At 61.6% G+C, this 19301-nt stretch overlaps 1 protein-coding gene across 5 annotated transcripts in view; it reads left to right on the top strand.

Moving 5' to 3' along the window:
• TSPAN9 (tetraspanin 9) overlaps positions 1-18516 on the top strand; it is a 183539-nt gene extending 165023 nt beyond the window's left edge. For all 5 annotated transcript variants that reach the window (XM_032645579.1, XM_032645582.1, XM_032645580.1 and 2 more), the window contains 6 exons: positions 10859-11050; positions 11405-11479; positions 12621-12722; positions 13376-13507; positions 13838-13921; positions 15280-18516. In XM_032645579.1, coding sequence (XP_032501470.1) covers positions 10859-11050; positions 11405-11479; positions 12621-12722; positions 13376-13507; positions 13838-13921; positions 15280-15351 — 657 coding nt within the window. In that variant the 3' untranslated portion in view covers positions 15352-18516. The remainder of the gene's footprint in view (positions 1-10858; positions 11051-11404; positions 11480-12620; positions 12723-13375; positions 13508-13837; positions 13922-15279) is intronic.
• The last annotated feature ends 785 nt before the right edge of the window (positions 18517-19301 follow it).

The raw sequence follows: 19301 nt of genomic DNA, 5'->3' as shown, positions 1-19301 counted from the left end.
CTCTTGTAAATAGTGCTGCAGTGAACACTGGGGTGCATGTGTCTTTTGGAATTATGGTTTTCTCAGGGTATATGTAGGCCCAGTAGTGGGATTGCTGGGTCACATGGTAATTCTATTTGTAGTTTTTTAAGGAACCTGCATACTGTTCTCCATAGTGGCTGTACTGATTTACATTCCCACCAACAGTGCAGGAGGGTTCCCTTTTCTCCACACCCTCTGCACCTTTTACTGTTTGCAGGTACCTTGTCTGGTTTTTGTGGAAAGGGGTTGATACAGTTCCGGGCGTGGATTAGCGGTCCGTAGATGCTAGCTTCCTCATCGGTGTTCTTAGCGTCATCATTGTCATCGTCACCACCCTCGTCACCACCATCACTGTCACCATCCCTGCATTTTCCCCACCCTCTTAGCCTACAGGTGGGTCCCAGGCACGCTGTACGCAGCGGCTGGCCTTCCCCTCTCCAAGCATGGACGTGTCCAGGGGCTCCTTTCTGATGTATTTGGGACGCCCTAGGTCTAAGCAGTGGGGTCTGGTGGGTGAGAACATGGTTTCCAGAGGCAGATTACCTGGGTTCCTTCACCACCTAACCTCTCTGTGCCCTCACCCTTCCAGGTGTAGAATGGGAGGACGAATGACCTCCCCCTGTCCCCACCATTGGGTTGGGAGGATTAAGTGAGGCAGATGGGGCAAAGCACTCAGAACCACGGGCACATGGTTGGGGCCCCTGGCAACACAGCTTCGGGGGGGTAGTGAAGACAGGGAAGGCGCCGGGTGGGTGAGGGCAAGGCATGAAGCTCCTCCCTGAATGAGCTCCGTGACCTTGGGCGCGCTCACCTGCCAGGCCGTGGCCCGGCTGCTTTCAGCAAGTGACCTGAATGGCAGTGGGCACATCAAGGACTAGAGGCGGGCCAGGGTCTCCTGTTCTGCCAGATGGCAGAGTCGGCCCAGGGCCGGGGCGAGGAGGGGGTCTCAGGCTGACACGTAAAGTTGGTGCAGAGACCATCTCTGGTAGAGGAACCTGAACTTAACCAGCCTGTGTCCCCCATAGAACGTGTCAGAAATGTCAAATCCCGACGTGGGTGGGCACGGCTCCCGGCTGGCAGTATGAATAACCCGGCTCTGGGCACAGCATCCCTGGAGAGAGGACCAATCATGTTGGCCACGTCCGAGGCTTATAGCCAGAGTGTGTGTGGGCGGCTGTCCTGGGGCCAGAGCTGGAGCTGGTTGTCCACCACGATCCTTCCCGATATCTACACACGTAATCAGGGAGTGTTATTTGCTGAGCTCAAGCCAGGGAAGACTGTGCCCTTTACATTATTAGAGGGCCTCCGTTCTGTGACAGGCTGAATGGAGGCAGCCCTGACGAGTGAGAGGCACCCAGAAGTGGACGTATTTTCATGGCGTGACTCTTCTTCCTCTCTAGGGGGGCTGGGGGCACCTTTCCTCAAACAAACAGGGAGAATGATCCCCACGCCCTCCCCATTCTGCAGGGTGAGTTATAGTCTCCCAGATCATTTGAGCTCTTTGCCAGAAAGATGTGATGTGAATTCAAGGTATTCCCTGCATTTTCCAAGGAGTCTGAATAATAGCACAGTACCTCGTACCGTATTTATATGCCGAGGAACACAAAGGGCTCGGCAGGCATAAGCCTATCCATCCTCTGTGTCCCCGAGTGCTGGGGAGGTGTTTTTTTCTCCCTCAGTCTTTCAGCGGAGAGACGTCCCAGAAAGGCGGCTGGACCATTACTGTCCCCTGGGGCTCCATGTCCAGAGATGCGGGCTGTGGATGGTTCTGCTTTCTCAGGGAAGCCCAGGTGGCCCCAGTTTCAACATGAACCTTGAAGATAGGTTTCTGAAACCCGTCCCTGACTCCCAAGGCAGCCCCAGCTTCATGTATTATTCTGTGCTTCGGTGCCGTCAAGAGTGCCTTTCTCCCCAGGTGCACAAAATAAAACAAATGCAGGAAGGGAAAAAATGTGCCTGTGGTGGGAAAATCCTTTCTCCAGACTCCTCTGACAAGTACTCTGAGTCCTTGGCGCTTTTCCCTCCCAGCTTACCGTGACCTTGGGAGTTCCGACAGTGCCTCTTGCTGTGGTCCAGGCTGTCTCCCCGCGGCTCCTTCCCGGCTCCAGAGCCGTGGCGCTTGGGGAGCAGGTGATGAGGGCTCCGTGCACACCCCTGCCCCAGCACAGGGCACCCATTCTTGCAGTAGCACCTGCCCAAGAGTTGCTGGTCTTGGGTGGCCCGAGGCTCCAAGCTGCGTCCTGTTGAGTGCTGACAAGTTCTGGAGTTTGGGGTCACCTTCCCCGACTCTCCCAGCGAAGGGCAGTCCTCCCACTGGCTCAGGGAACAGAAGCGTCCAGTGGAGCCAGGACAACTGACTGTCTCCTCCATCTGAGAAGCTCTTCCCGAGCCTGCCCCCTGCTGTTTTAGCCCATCTCCTCTCCTTTATAGAGCAGGGGTGGAAAACAGCTGTGTGCTCTCCCGAGGGGAGCAGAACCCCGCCATCCAGGGGCTCCATCCTCGTGGAGCGAGCTTGGGAACCCTGGGTTACAGTGCTCCCCTCGTGTCCCTTCTCCCCTGCAGCCACCCCACCCCACCCCAGCTTGAACAGGAAGCACGTGCAGCTCTGCCAGCCTGGTGGGCCCACCCTGGAAGGGCCGCCACTTAGCCTGGGTCAGTGTGGACAGACTGGTGAGTGGTCACGCCCCCTTTACAAGGCTGGCAGGGGCTTTGTAGCACCCGCTGCTCCTTGGCGTCCTGACCACACATCAGTCTGTGGTCCATCTGGGCCTGTTCCTTGGGCCCCCTTGGGGGCTCTGAGCTGCTTTCCACCTCCTTTTCTTTCCATCTCCCCACCGAGTGAGCAGGCCTGTGGTCAGTCCGAGACTGAGGTGCCGTGGCTGGCACCCGAGAAGGTCGATTTGGGCCCCGCTGTCAGGGCCAGCCCAGATGGCCCAGATTTGAGGAGCCCAGATGGCCTGGGAACTGGGGTGCAGGTGCAGGTAGGGGAGGTGAGCCCTGTTGCCCTGCAAGCCTTTCTCCCAGACAGGAACGGTGTGGAAGTCCAGAGTTTTAAAGGGGCCATGTTGGGAGAGCCCAAGGTAGACCCCCTTCCCCAGTTCTAGTCCTTGCCCTTTGCTCCCTGGGCATCAGCTGACTCGTAGACTGGGCCTGCTGTTGGCACCCCTGCCCTGGCCTTTGAGGCCCAGGGACAGACACAGGGCTTGCCACGCTGCAGTCCCACAGATGCCTTGGCTGGTGTGAGCCCCTAGGCAGGGCAGGTGCCCTCCATACTGAGGCCAGGCCAGGAAGCCCAAACAGGTGGGCAGTGCTTCAGCAAAGCCAGTCTCCTCCCTTGCCTCCAGTGGGGTCAGAGGATGCCAGGCCCTTTGTGCAGCCAGCTTGGGGCCAAGGCTGTGGTACCTGCATTTACCCCTACCCAGGACCCTAACTGACTGGAGGGAGGAAGGGCTGGCCTCAGGGTCTCAAGAGGGGTCTCCCCCCGTCTCAGCTCTTTCATCCCCAGCACTTTTAAGAGTCTTAGATAGCAAGAGGTATTGTAGCAGGAGTCCCTCTCAACCGATAGGGTATGCCAGTGAATTGGGGGCGCGGTTCCCATGTTCCCGATGTCCCTGCAAAGCTCGCTGGAGAGAAGTGGGCTCGGGAAGCATGTAACTTAAGAGCTTTGTTAACGTCAGAGACTCAACAGCTCCCAAATACAGCATCCCCGAAGTTTGGCCGCATTTAAATGCTCCCCACTAGAACCATTTTAGATAGCCAAGTAACCACATTGTGCCATAATCAAAATGTAACTGGGTTTTAGATATGCAAATGCTTTATGTCGTGTTTATTCGGAGGAAAATTCGGCTCGGAAATATGGGTGTGATCTCCCTATCACCTCTGCAAGCTGGTGATATTGGAGGCTGTGAAGTTGTGAAGATATTGGAGGCTTTGAGAGAGAAAGTGTGGGGTTAAAAATAGAATGGCCGAGGAACCATGCTGTTTGGCTTTGAGTCATGCGCAAGCTCAATGTGAACCACACCTGTGCTGTGGCTCCCAGCCAAGCCAGGGGTGGCACAGGCTGGATTACTAGAGGTATAGAGCTCAGAGTGCGGGAGGGGAGAGTGGTGTCTTGCCCTCTGCGCTGGTCCCTCTGGAGCTGGAACCTAACTTTTGGTAGTGGAGGGTGACTCAGAGGTGAGAGCCCTAAAAGCCCTTTTATGGGCCAGGAGAAGGTTGGGAATGGATTTTGTTAGATACAGGCCTTCAAGAACCTCAGGTCCTGCCACACTGGATCTCGGTCGGCTTCGCGGGCAAAACTAGGACTGACGCACGTTAGCCCTGGGGAAGCGGATTCCTGAGTTAATAAGGAAGAATTCTTGACCAATTAGAGCCGTGCAAAAAAGGAACAGAGTGTGTTATTGGCTGGTGAGCACCGGGACCCTGGGGTGCTCAAGCGGAGGCTGGACCCCTGGGGCCAGGCACAGAGGAGCCCTCTCACGGGCGCCCACCCCTCTCTGTGCCCTGGTCCTTCTGTCTCCGGGTGGCTTTGGCAAAGGTGTCCCTGTGACGTTGTCCCTTCTGTGTGGAATTGGAAGCACTGTCCGGAGGCCCCCATCTCCCTTTATGGCCGTGACATTGAATGAGCTGCAGCCCACCTCCCCGCCAAGAGGCAAGGGTGGCTGAAACATGATGTAGCCGCCCCCTCAGTCCTCGCGCTGACACCTTTCCCCCTTCTCTGCGTGATGAAGTTCCTAGCAGCCGGCTTCTCCCAGGGCCAGGCAGGATCGTTACCAGCCAGCGCACTGGCTGTGAAATTATAGTCGTTTCTGTTTGCTGTTTTATTCTCCACATCCACTAATTTATTAAATGCTGTTAAACGTTGCACTTGGCCCTGACTCATAGAGAACACGGGGGCATGCTGAGGCCAAGGATTTGAGGGGCTCCTGCAAAGCGAAGAGAGCGTGGGGGGCAGGGGCGCTGCAGAGACACAGAGGCCTCGGGGATGAAAGTAGCCGGAGGGTGTGCTGAGCTCTGAGGGGATGGGGCAGGTAGAGAAGGCGACTTAAACAGGCGAACAGGGGCTACAGGGGAGTTGTGGGGGAACTTGGCACGGGGGTGGTGAAGAGGGTGCAAAGGGGGCCTTCTTTTTCAGGTGGGTTTGTGTGTCTGGCTATGGTCCTGTTCCCAACCCCTCCCACCCCTCCCTCCCTCCCTCCCTCCCTCCCTCCATCCCTCCCTCCATCCATACCTCTCTCCATCCATCCCTCCATCCATCCCTCCATCCCTCCCTCCAAATCTCCATCCATCCCTCCCTCCATCCCTCCCTCGATCCATCCCTCCATCTCTCCCTCCCTCCCTCCATCTCTCCATCCCTCCCTCCATCCATCCCTCCCTCCATCTCTCCATCCCTCCCTCCCTCCCTCCATCCTTCCCTCCACCCATCCCTCCATCCATCCATCCATGGAACAAATATTTCTGCAGTATCCAGGCATGTTCTGGGCCCCACCGTGGTAGAGAAGGGGCTGAGACGTGAACCTGGCCTGGGAGCATTGGTGTTTCTGTGGAGATGGGCAGCGCGTCTACACAGAGGGCCAGGTAGGGATGTCCAGCCCTGGAACAGGAGGTCACCCCAGGGAGGGCCTCTCTACACGTTGGGGAGATGGTGGCAGCTGTGGGGGACACAGGCAGTGGCTACCCTTTGGCTCTAAGCAAGTGAGGGAGGAAGCTCAGGGGGGAGGTTTGTTCAGGGGAGGTTATGGTTTCCCTCCCGGAGAACTGGGGTGCTGTGTGAAAAATACATAAGGACACACGGCAGGAACATGTATTAAAACCACAGATCAGTGTGGTTGCAGCTGAAGATGGGGAAATGCCCTGGGGGTATTGGCTAATTACAGCAGACTTGATAAACGAGGCCATAGCCTGCGGGCCTCAGTCTGCATGCTGTGCGTCTGTTGGATGGACCCAGGGTGACGAGGAAGATGCTGAGACCCTGAAGGGTCCTGCACCTTCTCCCTTCTGAAGAGAGAGCCTGGAGGAGGGAGACCCATGGGCATTGCCAAGGGGAGGCGCTGTTCTAGGCCCTGGGGCTTTAGTAATGGACAATACAGAGCAGGTCCTGGTCCCTGTAGAGAGCAGGGAACGGACAAATGCCAAGGGTTTGCTCACCTTTGGATGGGGGTTCATTTGGAGCCCGAGTGGAAAATACTTGGAAGTGCCCTTGGTTGGGGGAGGGGCAAGGGGCAGGGAGGCTCGGTGGTCAGGGTGGCCCCTGGGCCTGCCTCTGCTTAGAGAGGAGTGCCAGCCAGGCCCGGACCGCAGCAGGGTGGCTGGTGCCTTTGGGTCGGTCGGTTGGCTGGGTCCTGGTGCTTGAGTCACCCCGCCTCGCCCCTGGGTTTCTTCCTGCCGGGGGGCTTGAATCTAGTTGGTTGTGTCTGAGACAGCCCTCTGCTTTGGGAAGCCAGTTTCCCCGAATGCCACCAGCTGAGCTCTCCAGCCCTGAGCTCTGGCTGTGCCCCTGCAGGCCCCGCCTCCTTCCTGTGCCGGGCGCCCCCCCCCACCCCGTGTGGGGTGGTTTCCCCCTGTCCCTCCCATCCCTCCCTCGCCCTCCCTGCCCCTTCTGTGGCTTCAGAGGTGGCTTCCTGTCCTCTTGCCCTGCCGCCCAGCAAACCCTGTCTGCTGCCATTGCCCCCACCCCGAGACATCAGCCTCCTAACCGCCCTCCCCGGCCCTCACCAGCGCTGTCCTCCTCCGTGCGTGTCCCTCTCAGAGCTAGGACGCACCCCACCCTGGAGGGACACACCAGTTCTTCCTCGGGTGTCTGTCTTCTCTGTGAGTTGGTAGCTGGGGGGTGGACACCTGGCTTGGGCAGGGGGCTAGGGCAGCGGTTCTCAATCTCTATTGGCATTTGGGGCCAGATGTCTCTTTGTTGCGTGAAGGCTGCCCTGTGCCCTGTAGGACAGTTAGCAGCGTCCCTGGCCTCTGCCCACTCAGGTGCCAGTAGCACCCTCGCCCCAAGTTGTGACAACAGAAAAGACTTGACATTGCCGGATGTCCCCTGGGAGTAAAGTTGCTCTGGTGGGACCACCGGACTGGGGTGAGAACAGCATGTCTCAGGCTTGGCTGAGCTGGGAAATTCTCTAGTCCAGATGCCACATCTTAAAGGGCTTTGGGCCGCAGAGAGGGAAAGAACCTTAGGGTCACACGGGAGCAGCATAATGAAGGAGGCATTTTAGGGAAAGGATTCAGGCAGGTCTTTGCAGGCTGGGCTGAAAAACGGAGACCAGAGGAAGGCAGGGGCGCGTGGCCGGGACCTGGGCTTGGGACTGAGGCAGCGGCCTGGCGCCTCTCACCCGTCGGGGGCTCAGCGGGGGTGGCGCCGGGGCTCTGCATCAAATGCCGGGAAGCCAGGTCCCGGGCTGGGCCTGGCAGTGTGATGTCCTAGTCTGTGAACTTAGGGTCTGGGGGCTCTGCTGGTTTGGGGTCAGAGACGGGAGCAGAGGGTCCCTGCATCTCAGCAGGAGGCCGAGGATGTGGGGTGAGCAGGGCCTCTCGTTGCCTGCAGGGCCTCATTCATTCAGCAGTGGCCTTTTGGGGACGGGGGCGCGTGTGTGGCTCTGAGAGGAAGGTGCGGGACTTGGGTCCAGGCTGCCGGTGGAGGCTGCCCTGCTGTCCGCAGCAGGCCTTACCTGAGACTTACCCGGGGCAGGGTGACCTCAGACAGGAAGTGAGAGGGAAGCAGAGGTGTGGGGAGCAGCTTGTCCTCCCCGGCGGGCTGTGAGGAGCTGGCACAGCAGGTCAGAGGTTGGGGAGCCTGAAGTCACCGAGGTGACTGGCTCCTGGAGGTTCTGAGCTGTTGGGATTTCCCACTTGGGGCCCCTGTCCACGAGGCACACGGGGAGGGGAGGCACAAGGGGACCCTCCCGGGCCCACTCCCAGTGGGAACCGGCTGCTGGGAGGGAGCCGGACAGTCGTCCCTTGGTATCCGTGGATGCTGAGGTCCCTTATATAAAGTGGTGCGAGTACCCTGAGGACTTTCCCGGGCCCGGGGATGGTCCCGAGGGGCCCGATGTCTCCAGTGCAGGGTGGGAGGGCGTCCTGTGGCTCCAGGGTCCCAAGGCCAGGCTCCCTACCTGTAGCGAGCGACCCAGCCTGTAGCAAGTGACCTGGCAGCAGTGGGGTCTCCTCTTTTTCTTTTTTTTTTTTTGCGGTACGCGGGCCTCTCACTGCTGTGGCCTCTCCCGTTGCGGAGCACAGGCTCCGGACGCACAGGCTCAGTGGCCATGGCTCACGGGCCCAGCCGCTCCGCGGCATGTGGGATCTTCCCGGACCGGGGCACGAACCCGCGTCCCCTGCATCGGCAGGCGGGCTCTCAACCACTGCGCCACCAGGGAAGCCCGGGGTCTCCTCTTTTTCATTCCAGGGTCTGGCTTTTAGAGCCATAGATCTTCAGCATGGAGAGCATGAATTTCCATGGTGTGATGAATCTAAGAAAAATTGAGCCGGCAGCACAGATAATGCCCGGATTGAGCAGGGTCAGCGACAGGTTGGATAAGTCTCTGAGCCTCCCTGCAAACCCAGAGCTCTGACCCGGCTTGGGGCGCCACCTGGTGGTTGCGGGTGTGGGTGGCACCCAGTCCCTGGCTGAGCTGGGGGGATGCCCCGTTGGGTGGGGGGCCGCTCTGGGCCTGGTGTGCCCACACCGCGGACTCGGCCCCCTTCCAGCAGGGCTGCCGCAGGGCACGGGGCGAGGGCGGCTGTCCACGGCGTGGGGCCCCAGCAGCTGCTCCGCTCGGCCGGCTCCATCTCTGCAGCCCTGGGAGCTGTCGCCGGTTTAGTGACGCGCGGGAATAGCCCCGCTTCTTTCGGCATGCCCCGTCTGGACTGCCTTTCCGTCTCCTCATTTATCAAAATCTACTCATGAGTCGAAGCCGAGCAAGCCCTTCCAAATACATCTCGAATTGGACCGTCTCTCGGCACTCCTGCACAACCTCCCGCTGGAGGTCCCTCCAGCCCCGCCTGGTCCCCTGGTCACGGCAGTGGCGTCCTGATGGCTCGCCCATCGCACTTCACCCTCCGATGCCCTATTCTCCACACAGCAGCCAGAGTGACCTACTGAAACCACAGATCACATCCCTGTCCTGCTCCCGGGCTTCCCATCCCATCAAGAACACCACCATTTTCGTTCCCGGTGCCTGCGAGGTCCCACCCGCCGGTCCCCCACCACTGTCACTCTGTCACCTCTGGTCCCCGGCTGGCCAGGCTCCCCCCACCCAGGGCTTTGCACTGCTGTTTCCTCTAGAACATTCTTCCCCCGCTTATTGCGTGCATATTTACTTCCCCTCTTGTGGGTTTCTCCTCAAGTGCCACCTTCCCGAGGGGCCTTCCCTGCCCCCTGCCCCCGCACTCCTTCTCATCCTGACTGTTCTTCTTCTCGGCACCTGGAAGCCTGTCGTGTGCTTGCTTGTGTGTCCCCTCTTCCCCAGGACGGGTCTCTGCCGGCGCCATTGCCACCGTTGCCCCGTGCTTAGAGCAGGGCCCGGCTTTAATGAGTAGGAGCTCCATTCCAGTTCGTGGAGCAGATGAGAGAGGAAGTCGTCTCCTGGGCAGCTCTGCCGATACCTGGCTTTCCCGCTGTCCGCCTGCGTGTGGCCGCCTGGCCCTCGCTGCCACGTGTCCGCTCCCCGGAGCGGGGGCAGCTCGAGAGCAGAGACGGGCTTGCATCCTGGGGGCCGCAGCACGGCGCCCGGCTCGGGACCTGTCTCCCGGAGGCCGGCGCCTGGCCCTGGTCACCCTCTTCACGGGCCTTCTTTCTTTCCAAGTCTCACAACGGTCCAGAAGTGGGGTGGTAGTGTCTCATTCCCCACCTGCCCCGTGCACGTGCCTGAGGGGCTGCCCCCTCCCCCTGCCCCCTGAACTCTGTGCCACTTACTTGGCCCCCATGCATACGGCCTGGGGTGGATGCTGCCCTCCCCTGGCTCCTGTCTGGTCCGAGCCAAGGCCCTGGGAAGGCAGGTCCCTAACGTGGCTGTGGCTCCTCTGTGCTGTAGGTTCTCGGTAAATACCTGTCGACCGACTGACTAGCTCCTGAGACCCCGCAGACATCCTTGAGCCCCTGGAGGGAGCGGGGGGGTGTCAGCTTATGGAGTGTAAAACAAGGCTGCTGTGGAGACGTGCAGCCCGGGGAATGGGAAACTGCACCTGCGGGCATCGCAGCCCCAGGGGTGCCGTGGAGCGGAGTGGGTTCCAGCCGGGGCGGCTGCTGCTCCTTGGGGTGGATGGTGAGGTCATGGCGGACCCGTGCCCTGCACGTCGGCCAGCCCCTCAGCCAGGCCAGGGAGCCCCTTTCTGTTTCCATATGCGTGAAATGTGTTCTTCCAGCTCCTGAGGACCGTGGACAGGTGGCCCTTCCAGTCAGGGCAGCAGGACCCAGTCACCGCAGGGTCTGGCTCTGAGAAACTGGCTCGGCGGTTCCCTCCTAAACCCCTCACTTGCTTCCATGACCATGTGGCCCCTCCCCGCCTCCTTCTGGAGCGCCAGGCCCTCCTCTGCTGAGTGGGACCCCCATGGCCACGCACGTGCAGCTAGGACCTTCCGTACTTGTTATGTGCTTTCCCTGTGCCTTGTTTAATTTGTCCTCATTGACGTGACCCTCTGAGCTTCGAGAAGCTGGTGCCATCCCGTTTGACGCGGAGAGGCTGGGGGCTTTGTGCAGGTCACACCACCCGCTACACCCTGTCCGTGTCTCACGGTTGGGGCCGGGGGAAGTGGGGGCCGTGGAGGGACGTGCAGTCCTTTGAGTCTTGTGGAGACGGGTACCAGGGCAGTGCCGGGCTAACAGGCCTCCCTCTCTCTCCAGCTCTGTGGCTGTGGACTGCTTGGAGTGGGCGTTTGGCTCTCCGTGTCCCAAGGCAATTTCGCCACCTTCTCCCCCAGCTTCCCATCGCTGTCTGCAGCCAACCTCGTCATTGCCATAGGCACCATCGTCATGGTGACGGGCTTCCTCGGCTGCCTGGGCGCCATCAAAGAGAACAGGTGCCTCCTTCTGAGTGTAAGTTGGACCCCAGACCCCCCAGCCCTCTGAACGCTGGATCGCCCTGCGTTTGAGCCCCTGAGCCCCCTGGGTGCCCACTGAGCCCGGAGAAGTAGCTCCTAGAATGGTCTTTGCCTGACCCCACCCCTCTTCCTCATGATTGGCTGCCCTGCCCTAGGTGCCCCTCCCACTCCTTGACTGGTGTCTGCCTCCTCTCCCTGCCCTCCCCATCTGGGAGTCCTCAGGAGCCGTGGCCTCTCCCGTACCTGGGAAGTCCTGTCTAGGTGTTACCTGTCCCCGGCCACCCCGTTTGCACCCCATCCCCGGCCGGGACCGCTGCCACGTGCCCACGCCTGCACCTTCTCTTTGCAGTTTTTCATCGTCTTGTTGATCACGCTACTGGCGGAGCTGATCTTAATTATCCTCTTCTTTGTCTACACGGACAAGGTAAGCCTTCCAGGAGGGGAGGGGGCGTATGGAACTTCCTTGCCTCTGGGGTTGGGTCTGGGAAGCCGGAGGAAAAGCGGTGACAGTTCATACTTGTGAGGAGAGGAGAGCTAAGAAGGGCCCGGAGGAGAGGTTTTGGTGGGGGGCTCATTACCTAGTGTAGTCTTAGGAAGTGGAGTCCTCTACAGACCACGGGATGCCACGGACGGCCTCTGGCACAGAGAGCTCCCCGTCACTGGGAGTATTCAAACACAGTTGTGGGGAATGGATGCAGAGCTCACTAGGTGCCTGGGCTGGGTGATAGGAGGGTAACCTATTGGTAACACAGGGGAACCTTCCAGGTGACAGTGCATAGGGCTCACAGTGGAGTCCACGTCCAGAGACCTTTGGGGACAGACAGCTGCTCCCAGGCTGCCCCGGGGGTTTAGGAGGGTGGAGCGGGGACCCCTGGCGACCCCGCCAGGCTGGACGGTTCCCTGCAAAGTTGGGGAACTTCTTCTGGGACCACCAGGAATGATTGGCCAAGCGCGGGCTTCGGGCTCGGTGGGCCCTTTGGGTGCGTTGTACCAGAACCGTGTTACCATATTCTCCTTGGGTCCTGAAGGAGGCACCCAGGCCATGCTGAGAGGGAGAGGCACTCTTAGGATTTGTAACAGTAGTTCCTTTGCATCTCTGAAAAGGAGGCACGAATAATACTGCAAGATCCCTGCGGGCCAGCCTTGTTCTCAGCTCTTTATAGGAGTCCTTTCCTTTAGCTCTCACAATCCCAGAGGTAGAGGTTATTTTCCAACTTCACAGACAAAGCAGAGGTGGGCCCACGCTTGGGATGGCTGATCCGCACCCTGCGGTTCCCAGGGTGTGTCCCGACAGGGGCAGCATTGGGGGGTGTCGTGGCCTGGAGGCAGGGTGGCCTGTGCGGGACTGGTCCTGGGACCAGGGCAGCTGAGGTGCTTGGGCTGTCCCCGCCTCTGTGTCACAGCTCTGGCCCAAAGAGCTAGGCTCTCCAGGGTCACCGCCCGGCCCCTGGCGGGCCTCTCCCGCCCGGGAGAGCTGTGGCCAGCTGTCCCGGCCGACCTGGGAGAGCTGGGGAGCGGGGCGGCCTCCTGCTCTCGCCCGACCTGAGTCTGCCCTCACCTGCCAGGTGAACGAGAACGCCAGGAAGGACCTGAAGGAAGGCCTGCTGCTGTACAACTCGGAGAACAACGTGGGCCTTAAGAATGCCTGGAACATCATTCAGGCCGAGGTGCGGGGCCGTGCTGGGCGCGGGGGCGTGCTGGGTGCGGGGGCGGGGCCTGGCCTCAGACTCTGGGACCCGGTTGGGCACCCCGGCCTTCTGGGTCAGACACCGTGTGGCAGCCGCAGAGGGGTGAGGGGGTCGGGGAGGACGGCAAGCAGGGCCTGGACGTGGCCTGCAGCTGCGGGGCCCGGGGAGCTGGGAAGGACAGATGATCGAGAGGGCACCTCGTCCAAGCCCTTCCTTTCTGAAGCTTTGGCACGAACGACAGCTTATTTTAGCAGCAGGGTTGCCTCCCTTGTCATGACTCAAGAGGTTCTGTTCTAAGAGGAAACGAGTTAGCACAGCGCGAGGGGGCAGGGTGCTACAGCCAGCTTGGGACGATCCACAGAGCCAAGAGCCAGGGGGCTGGTGGGCGAGCGGAGGGCTGAGCGGCCTGCCCAGCGCCCAGCGCCCAGCTCAGAGGGCAGGCGACATTGCCTTCTCCCCATCCAGCCTCCAGGAAGGAGCGATCACTTCCTCCCCTGGGCCCGGCTGAGGCCCAAAGAAGGGACGAGAAGGCTGAACCCCATGCGGCAGCTCCCCTGGGGGCCCAGTGACAGGGGAAGCCCAACGGGGACGCCGGGTGTGGCCCCTCTGACCCTGGGCCCCTCCCCCTGCAGATGCGGTGCTGTGGTGTCACCGACTACACAGACTGGTACCCGGTGCTGGGGGAGAACACCGTTCCCGACCGCTGCTGCATGGAGAACTCCCAGGGCTGTGGGCGCAACAGCAGCGCCCCCGTGTGGAGGACGGTAAGGCTGCACCCCACCCCACCACAGGGGTCCGTGCGGTGGACAGCCTGGGGACGGTGGCCCGGGCCACCAACGAGGTGGCTTAATGTGGGACGGGCGGGGATGCACAGGCCTGAAGCCAGAAGGCAGGTGGGCAGTGGGGGATCTGGGCCCACATCTGGGGGCGTCGGAGGTCGGGGGGGAATGGGGTCTGGGGCTGTGCGGTGGGGCCTTGTAGGCGGAACCCCTGGGGGAGATGCTCTAAGGCAAGAGGACCGGGGCCGGGGGCAGGGGCAGAGGCGCAGAGGGGGTCACGCCAGCGCCTGAAGCTGTGTGGTCCTCGCTCCCCAGGGCTGCTACGAGAAGGTGAAGATGTGGTTTGATGACAATAAACACGTGCTCGGCACGGTGGGGATGTGCATCCTGATTGTGCAGGTAAGGGGGCCGTCCAGCCTCGGGCAGCCCAGCCCCAAGGCCCGAGGGAGAGAGGACCGACGGGGGCCCTGCCCCTCCCTGCCCGGGCTGCGCCCCCGGGGCCTGTGCCGGCACCGCAGGAGGCCCCCATGGGTCTGCCTGTGACACGCCTGTCCCCACAGCACGGGACGTTTACCCTGTGACTGAACTGAACGGTGGGGAGTCCTCAGGCATCAGCTGTGAGCAAGGCCTACAGGCGGCCTCCGCGGGGTCCGCCCCATCCCGTGGGATACGTGCGACCTGGCAAGTGGCTTAGCCGCTGTGCCTTCGTTTACACATCCGTGTAGTGGGCGTGATCAGGTGCCGCTTCTTAGCGTTATGTGAGTTTAATACCCGACACGTCGCACAGGGGAGGTGCTCGGGAAGGGCTCGCTGCCCTCAGCCAGTGTTTCGCAGGCGGCCATGCTGTGCGAGGCCCAGCGTGGGTGACAGAGGGGGACTCGCAGGGGCCCCCGGCTCCCTCCTTGAAGAGAAGGCTGACGTGGTGAGAGCAGGAGCCCCCAGCCTTTCTGAGGGAGCATTATGGGCTCCCCCTTGCCCACTTGTGTGTAACTCCTACCCTTGGTGACCACCTGACCCTGACTGGTCCGTCCACGGGGAGATGAGCTCCTGCACGAGGTCCTCTTTCTTCCCTAAACCCCACGGGCCGGACCATGTCTGGTCATCTGCAAGCCTCCGAGCTTAGCAGACAAGCCACTGTCCCTGCTCAGGGCTCTGACGGAAGACGGGCTCACGGGAGCAAGGGTCTCTCTGGTGCCGAGAGTGGGGCTCGGCTCGGGGCTGCCTGCAGCCCGGACTGGACCAGGACGCAGGGGCCAGGCTGGGCCCCTCGGTCTCCAAGGTCACGGGCAGACCTTGAGTGTGAGTGCCACGGCGAGTGCTGGTGCCTGGGAGGCCGCAGGCTAGCTTCCTGCATGTTCTGTTCCGCTCGGGATCGGGGGGCTGAGGGGACCCAGATGAGTGGTAACGTCCTCCCAACGGAGCAGCGGTCAGACGCCATGCCATGTACCCCAGGACCCCGTGGAAGTGAGGCGGGGGGCTGTCAACGTCCTGCCGCTACCCCCACGCCCCCAGCTCCCCGTCAGCTGCCACTTAGGGTCAGGTCCTGCCCTCACCGCAGCGCTCTGAAACAGCAGGTTTCTGGGCCTCGAAGCTCGGTGACGTCCCGCACGGACAGTCCGAGCGGCCGAGGTCCCCACGTGCGGCCTCCCCTTTTCTGCATCGTCCTCACTCCGCCAGCATCTGCATCCTGCAGGGGGCTGCCTCACGCGCTCTGGGTGCCCGTGGCCCCCTTCTGAGGCCTTCCCCGTGTCTTTCAGATTCTGGGCATGGCCTTCTCCATGACCCTCTTCCAGCACATCCACCGGACTGGGAAAAAATACGACGCCTGAGCGGGCCGGCCGAACGCCCCGGCCCCGTGGACACTGCGCCAGGGAAGAGGCCTTCAGCTTGTGTCGCCTGCCCGCACCCTCCAGACTGCTGACCCCTGCACCCGCCGCCCCGGCCCGCCTTCCCCGCCGCCCGCTGCAGCCTTCTCGGCGGGCGGAGGCCAGGGAGGAGGTGCAGAGACCTCGGGGTGCCGGGGTGCCCGGATTCCTGTGTATTTGCCAAAGAAGACAGGGTGGGCGGGGGGTGTGCTCTGGGAGCCCCCCGGCACCAGTGCGCTTCTGCCCTGTCCTTCCTCCGCTGACACTTTGTCCCTGCGTGGCGTGGGGCGGGAGGCGCAGGGCTCCCTCCCGGTGGAGAGACTGCGCGGCGGAGGCCCCGGTGCCCCTGGCCACCTGGAGAGCGGGTGCGCGGACGCGGGCGGGGCTGACCGTCTCCCGGCCGGGCCCCTGGAAACATCTCGCCCAGGCTTTTTATACCTTATAGTGTAACTTTTCTATTTTATTTTACTCTGATTATGATTATTCAGGAATACTATCTCTTGGATAAGTTTAGGGTTAGCTTTCTGATTTATAACTTTTTACTGCGTTGATTTCTGTAACGGTTTGATTTTCTTTCTGAGGGTGGGGACAGGCAGGGACAGGGCGTGTCCGCCCGGTTTCTGTCAGGACAGACCGCTGTGCACACTCAGGAGGCTCTCGCCAGGATGCACTGAGGGTGGGGGAGCAGGGAGCCTGGGAGGGGCAGGGGAGACGGAGGCACTGAAGGGTGCAGCGTCTGCTGAGGCCCAGGCCGCGTGAGAGGCCTGGGCCAGGGGTCCTCTGGGGGCTGTGGGTGCTTTGCTTGGGAGCGAGGTTGAGCGCTCGTGGGTCCTTATGCGTCACTGATGAGCAGTTCCTTTTCCCTTCTTCCTCCTTCCTGCCCTCTGTGGGCCCGGGAGGCTCCCCTTCCACCCCTGCGGGCATTCCCGCGACAGGTTCTGCAAACACGTTATTTCACAGACATTCCTGCTAGAAACTCTTGGACAAATACCTCTCTAGTTCAGACGCTGCTTACTCTCTCACATTGCTTCTGGAAGGGGAAGCGGTCCTTCCGTGGAGCTGCTCAGACAGCGGCAGAGGACCCACGACCACCAGAGGGGAGGGCGGAGCCGTGATCGGTCCAGCCAGAGTCACTCGGCTGCTGACTCCCTGCTGGGAGGGAGGGAGAGATGTCCACCCGGGTCCCAGGACCCTCATCTCCTTCCCTGGGGTTCATTGATGCTGAGGTGACTGGGGATCACGTCCTCTGCGACCCCAAGGAAGAGTCCTGAGACCCAAGAGAGGTCAGACGGGATCCTGTTACGGTAGCCCCAGGACAAAGCAGCCTGAGTCAGGGCCTGGAGATGGACAGTTGAGGGGTATCTGACTGCAGCGGGGTGCCCCGACTAGGGTTCACGCTGGTCTAAGCAAGTTGTGCAGTTAAAAAAATAAGTCAAGAGTCCATGGGGCTGAGGTTGGAAAGGTTTCCCCACCAGCTGGTACTTCCCCAGGTGGGCCTCACCTGGGCGCTGCCTTTGCTCTGCACTGTTTGGATGGGGGGCCCTGTCTCCTCCCCAGCCTCCACCTGTCTGTTCCGAGAGCTGAGAGCTGGCCACCCAGCCAGCAGCCCCCTTCTCCCTTAAGTACAAGACGGTTGGGACCAGTACAGAGCTTTCGGTGCACTCAGGCCTCGAGCTTCTGGGTGCAGGACAGCAGAGACCACCTCCTGAGACGGGAGTGGGGTGCTCACGGGAAAGCCTGTGGGCAGGGCCGTGGGTGGAGGCCACAGGGGACGGGCCTTCCCCGCCCTCTGGCCCTGCCTTCCCGGGAGCCCAGGTCTGCAGAGCCCAGAGAGGACGTACCGCCGTTCTGCCGCAAGGGACCCTCCACAAACAAGCATTCGAGTGGCGCGGTGGCACTGCTGCATGGTGGGTTTATCTTGGGGGGGGTTGTTCACGCCTATCAATGCAATGTAAAATTTTTGTTGAAATCAACAGCGAAAGCCTAGCACCTTGGTGGTGTATGGCCTCGCTGGCATCTTATGTTTCTGGGGCTTCAAGGGGCGTCCTCCGGCCCCCTCCTCCCGCCAGCTCCTGCCCCGTCCGTCTGTCCACAGAGCCTTGTCCACAGTTCCCCAAACTGCCTTCTCGCCTGACCCTGTGCTTGGCTGTTCCGTCATTCGGCCGAGTCCGCGCACGGGGGCGGGGGGCTCCTTCCAGGCCCTCGCCCATCGTGCAGAGCGGTCCCCACCGCGCCGTGTGATGTCAGTGATGGGGCCCAGCACCTGCTCGGTTTCTCCCGACCCTGCTCTCGAGGGCAGCACTACGTGAGGGAAACCCCTCCTTGGCGACTCCCCTGCCAAGGTCACAGTTAGCTCAGTGGGGTCTGATGCAGGCGGTTTACGGAGTTGACTCCCAAGGCCAAGGTCCTGCAGACGTCAGGGGAGTGCCTGTCTCCACTCGGCCTCTCTCTGCAGCCGTCTCGCAAGGGAGGTGAGCCAGCAGGGCTGAGCACGGCCCCTGGGGACCCCAGCAGGTGCCGACCCCTGTTCCCCCGCTGGAGGCCCTCTCCTCTCTCCCCTCCAGCGTGGGCCTGCGTCGAGGCCCCTCACCCTGGAAAGGTTGCTGACCCACCCCAGGCCCTCATGCAGGTGTTCTGGTTTGACTTGGACCAGATGGCCGTCCGTCCTTGCTTTGGTGGCCAAAGAGTGGTCCAGGTGGATGGAAAGGATGTCCCCGCCTCTCCGGCCCCTGCCCACCGCTGGTGGAGGTGCTAACAGCAGCGACCCAGCCAGGACGGAGCGGGAGCCGGGTGCCTGAGGTTCCCCCGCCCCTCGGCCCTTCAGGGCCGGCCTCTTGCGTTCCTGTTCTCCCATCCCCCCGCTCCGCCGCCACGAGGCCAAGTCCAGGCCGCGTCCTTGCCTCGCCACGCGGACCGGGCCCCTCGAGGGCCAGGCCTGGGGCTTGTGCCCACACGCTGCCCACTGGGGCAGCATGGCCGAGCGGGGGGACGCGCGTGCTGGTTTCAATGCACTTTTCTGCTTGCGATGCCGTATCTGTGCGCTTCCTTCCTCCTGGTCCTGGCTTACGGAACGCCATGTTTTTAGCATGTTTTTAAATAAAAACTGATAACGTGTCAAAAGCACACGCAGCCTGTCTCTTTGTGGTGTTTGTGTCCACTGAGCCACGACTGTGGCTTTTTCACGAGGTGTTGCTGTGAGGGGCCAGCCTGCCTTGTCCACGCACAGCCCACAGCAAGGACCTCTCCCCACCTCCTCGGGCCCAGGCTACAGATCTGCTGGGTGGGGAGGGGTCTCTGGGGTCAGGGGCCTGTCCCGGCGGCCTGGCCGCACGAGAGGCCAGCTCCCACCTCAGTGTCTGCTACCCGCCACAGATGGCCAGTCCTGGGGTCCTGTAAGTGTGGGAGGGCGGGGCCAGGAACAAGTTATCAGAGGCCCCCAGTGGGGCGGGGCTGTCAGCTTTAGGTACAGCCTCTCCCCGGTCCCTGCGAGGTTCCTGGGGTTCGTGTGGGCCTGGCGTCTCTCCCAGGACGGAGGGGACCTCACCGTGTGACTTGGTCTGGGCCGCACCCGCTGAGGGTGGCCCTGGGACGGCCTTGAGAGGGCAGGAAGCACCCATCAGCAAGAGGTGGTCGGCGGGGATGGAGGGTGGCATTGGAGCCACGAGAGCCCTGATCTGCCGGCCAGCTGCGGCGGGAGGCTCCCAGCTCCCTCAGCTGGGGTTCTGGCTTGTGGGTTTTCCTCTGCTGTCATCGTCACAGTGACAAGGAACAGGAGAGGGGTGGGTGGACGGGCTGGGCGGGAAGGAAGGGTAGGTACAGCACGGGGTCTCCCTGAGCCCCTCCACACGTGGAGATCTGCCCCCTCCTCGGGGAGGCCAGGCTGGCACGAATTGTGCTGAGCACCCCCCTTGGCA

This window comes from Phocoena sinus, chromosome 10 (assembly GCF_008692025.1).
Source record: "Phocoena sinus isolate mPhoSin1 chromosome 10, mPhoSin1.pri, whole genome shotgun sequence".
Classification (NCBI taxonomy): Eukaryota; Metazoa; Chordata; class Mammalia; order Artiodactyla; family Phocoenidae; genus Phocoena; species Phocoena sinus.
This window is presented reverse-complemented; position numbering and strand designations above follow the sequence as displayed.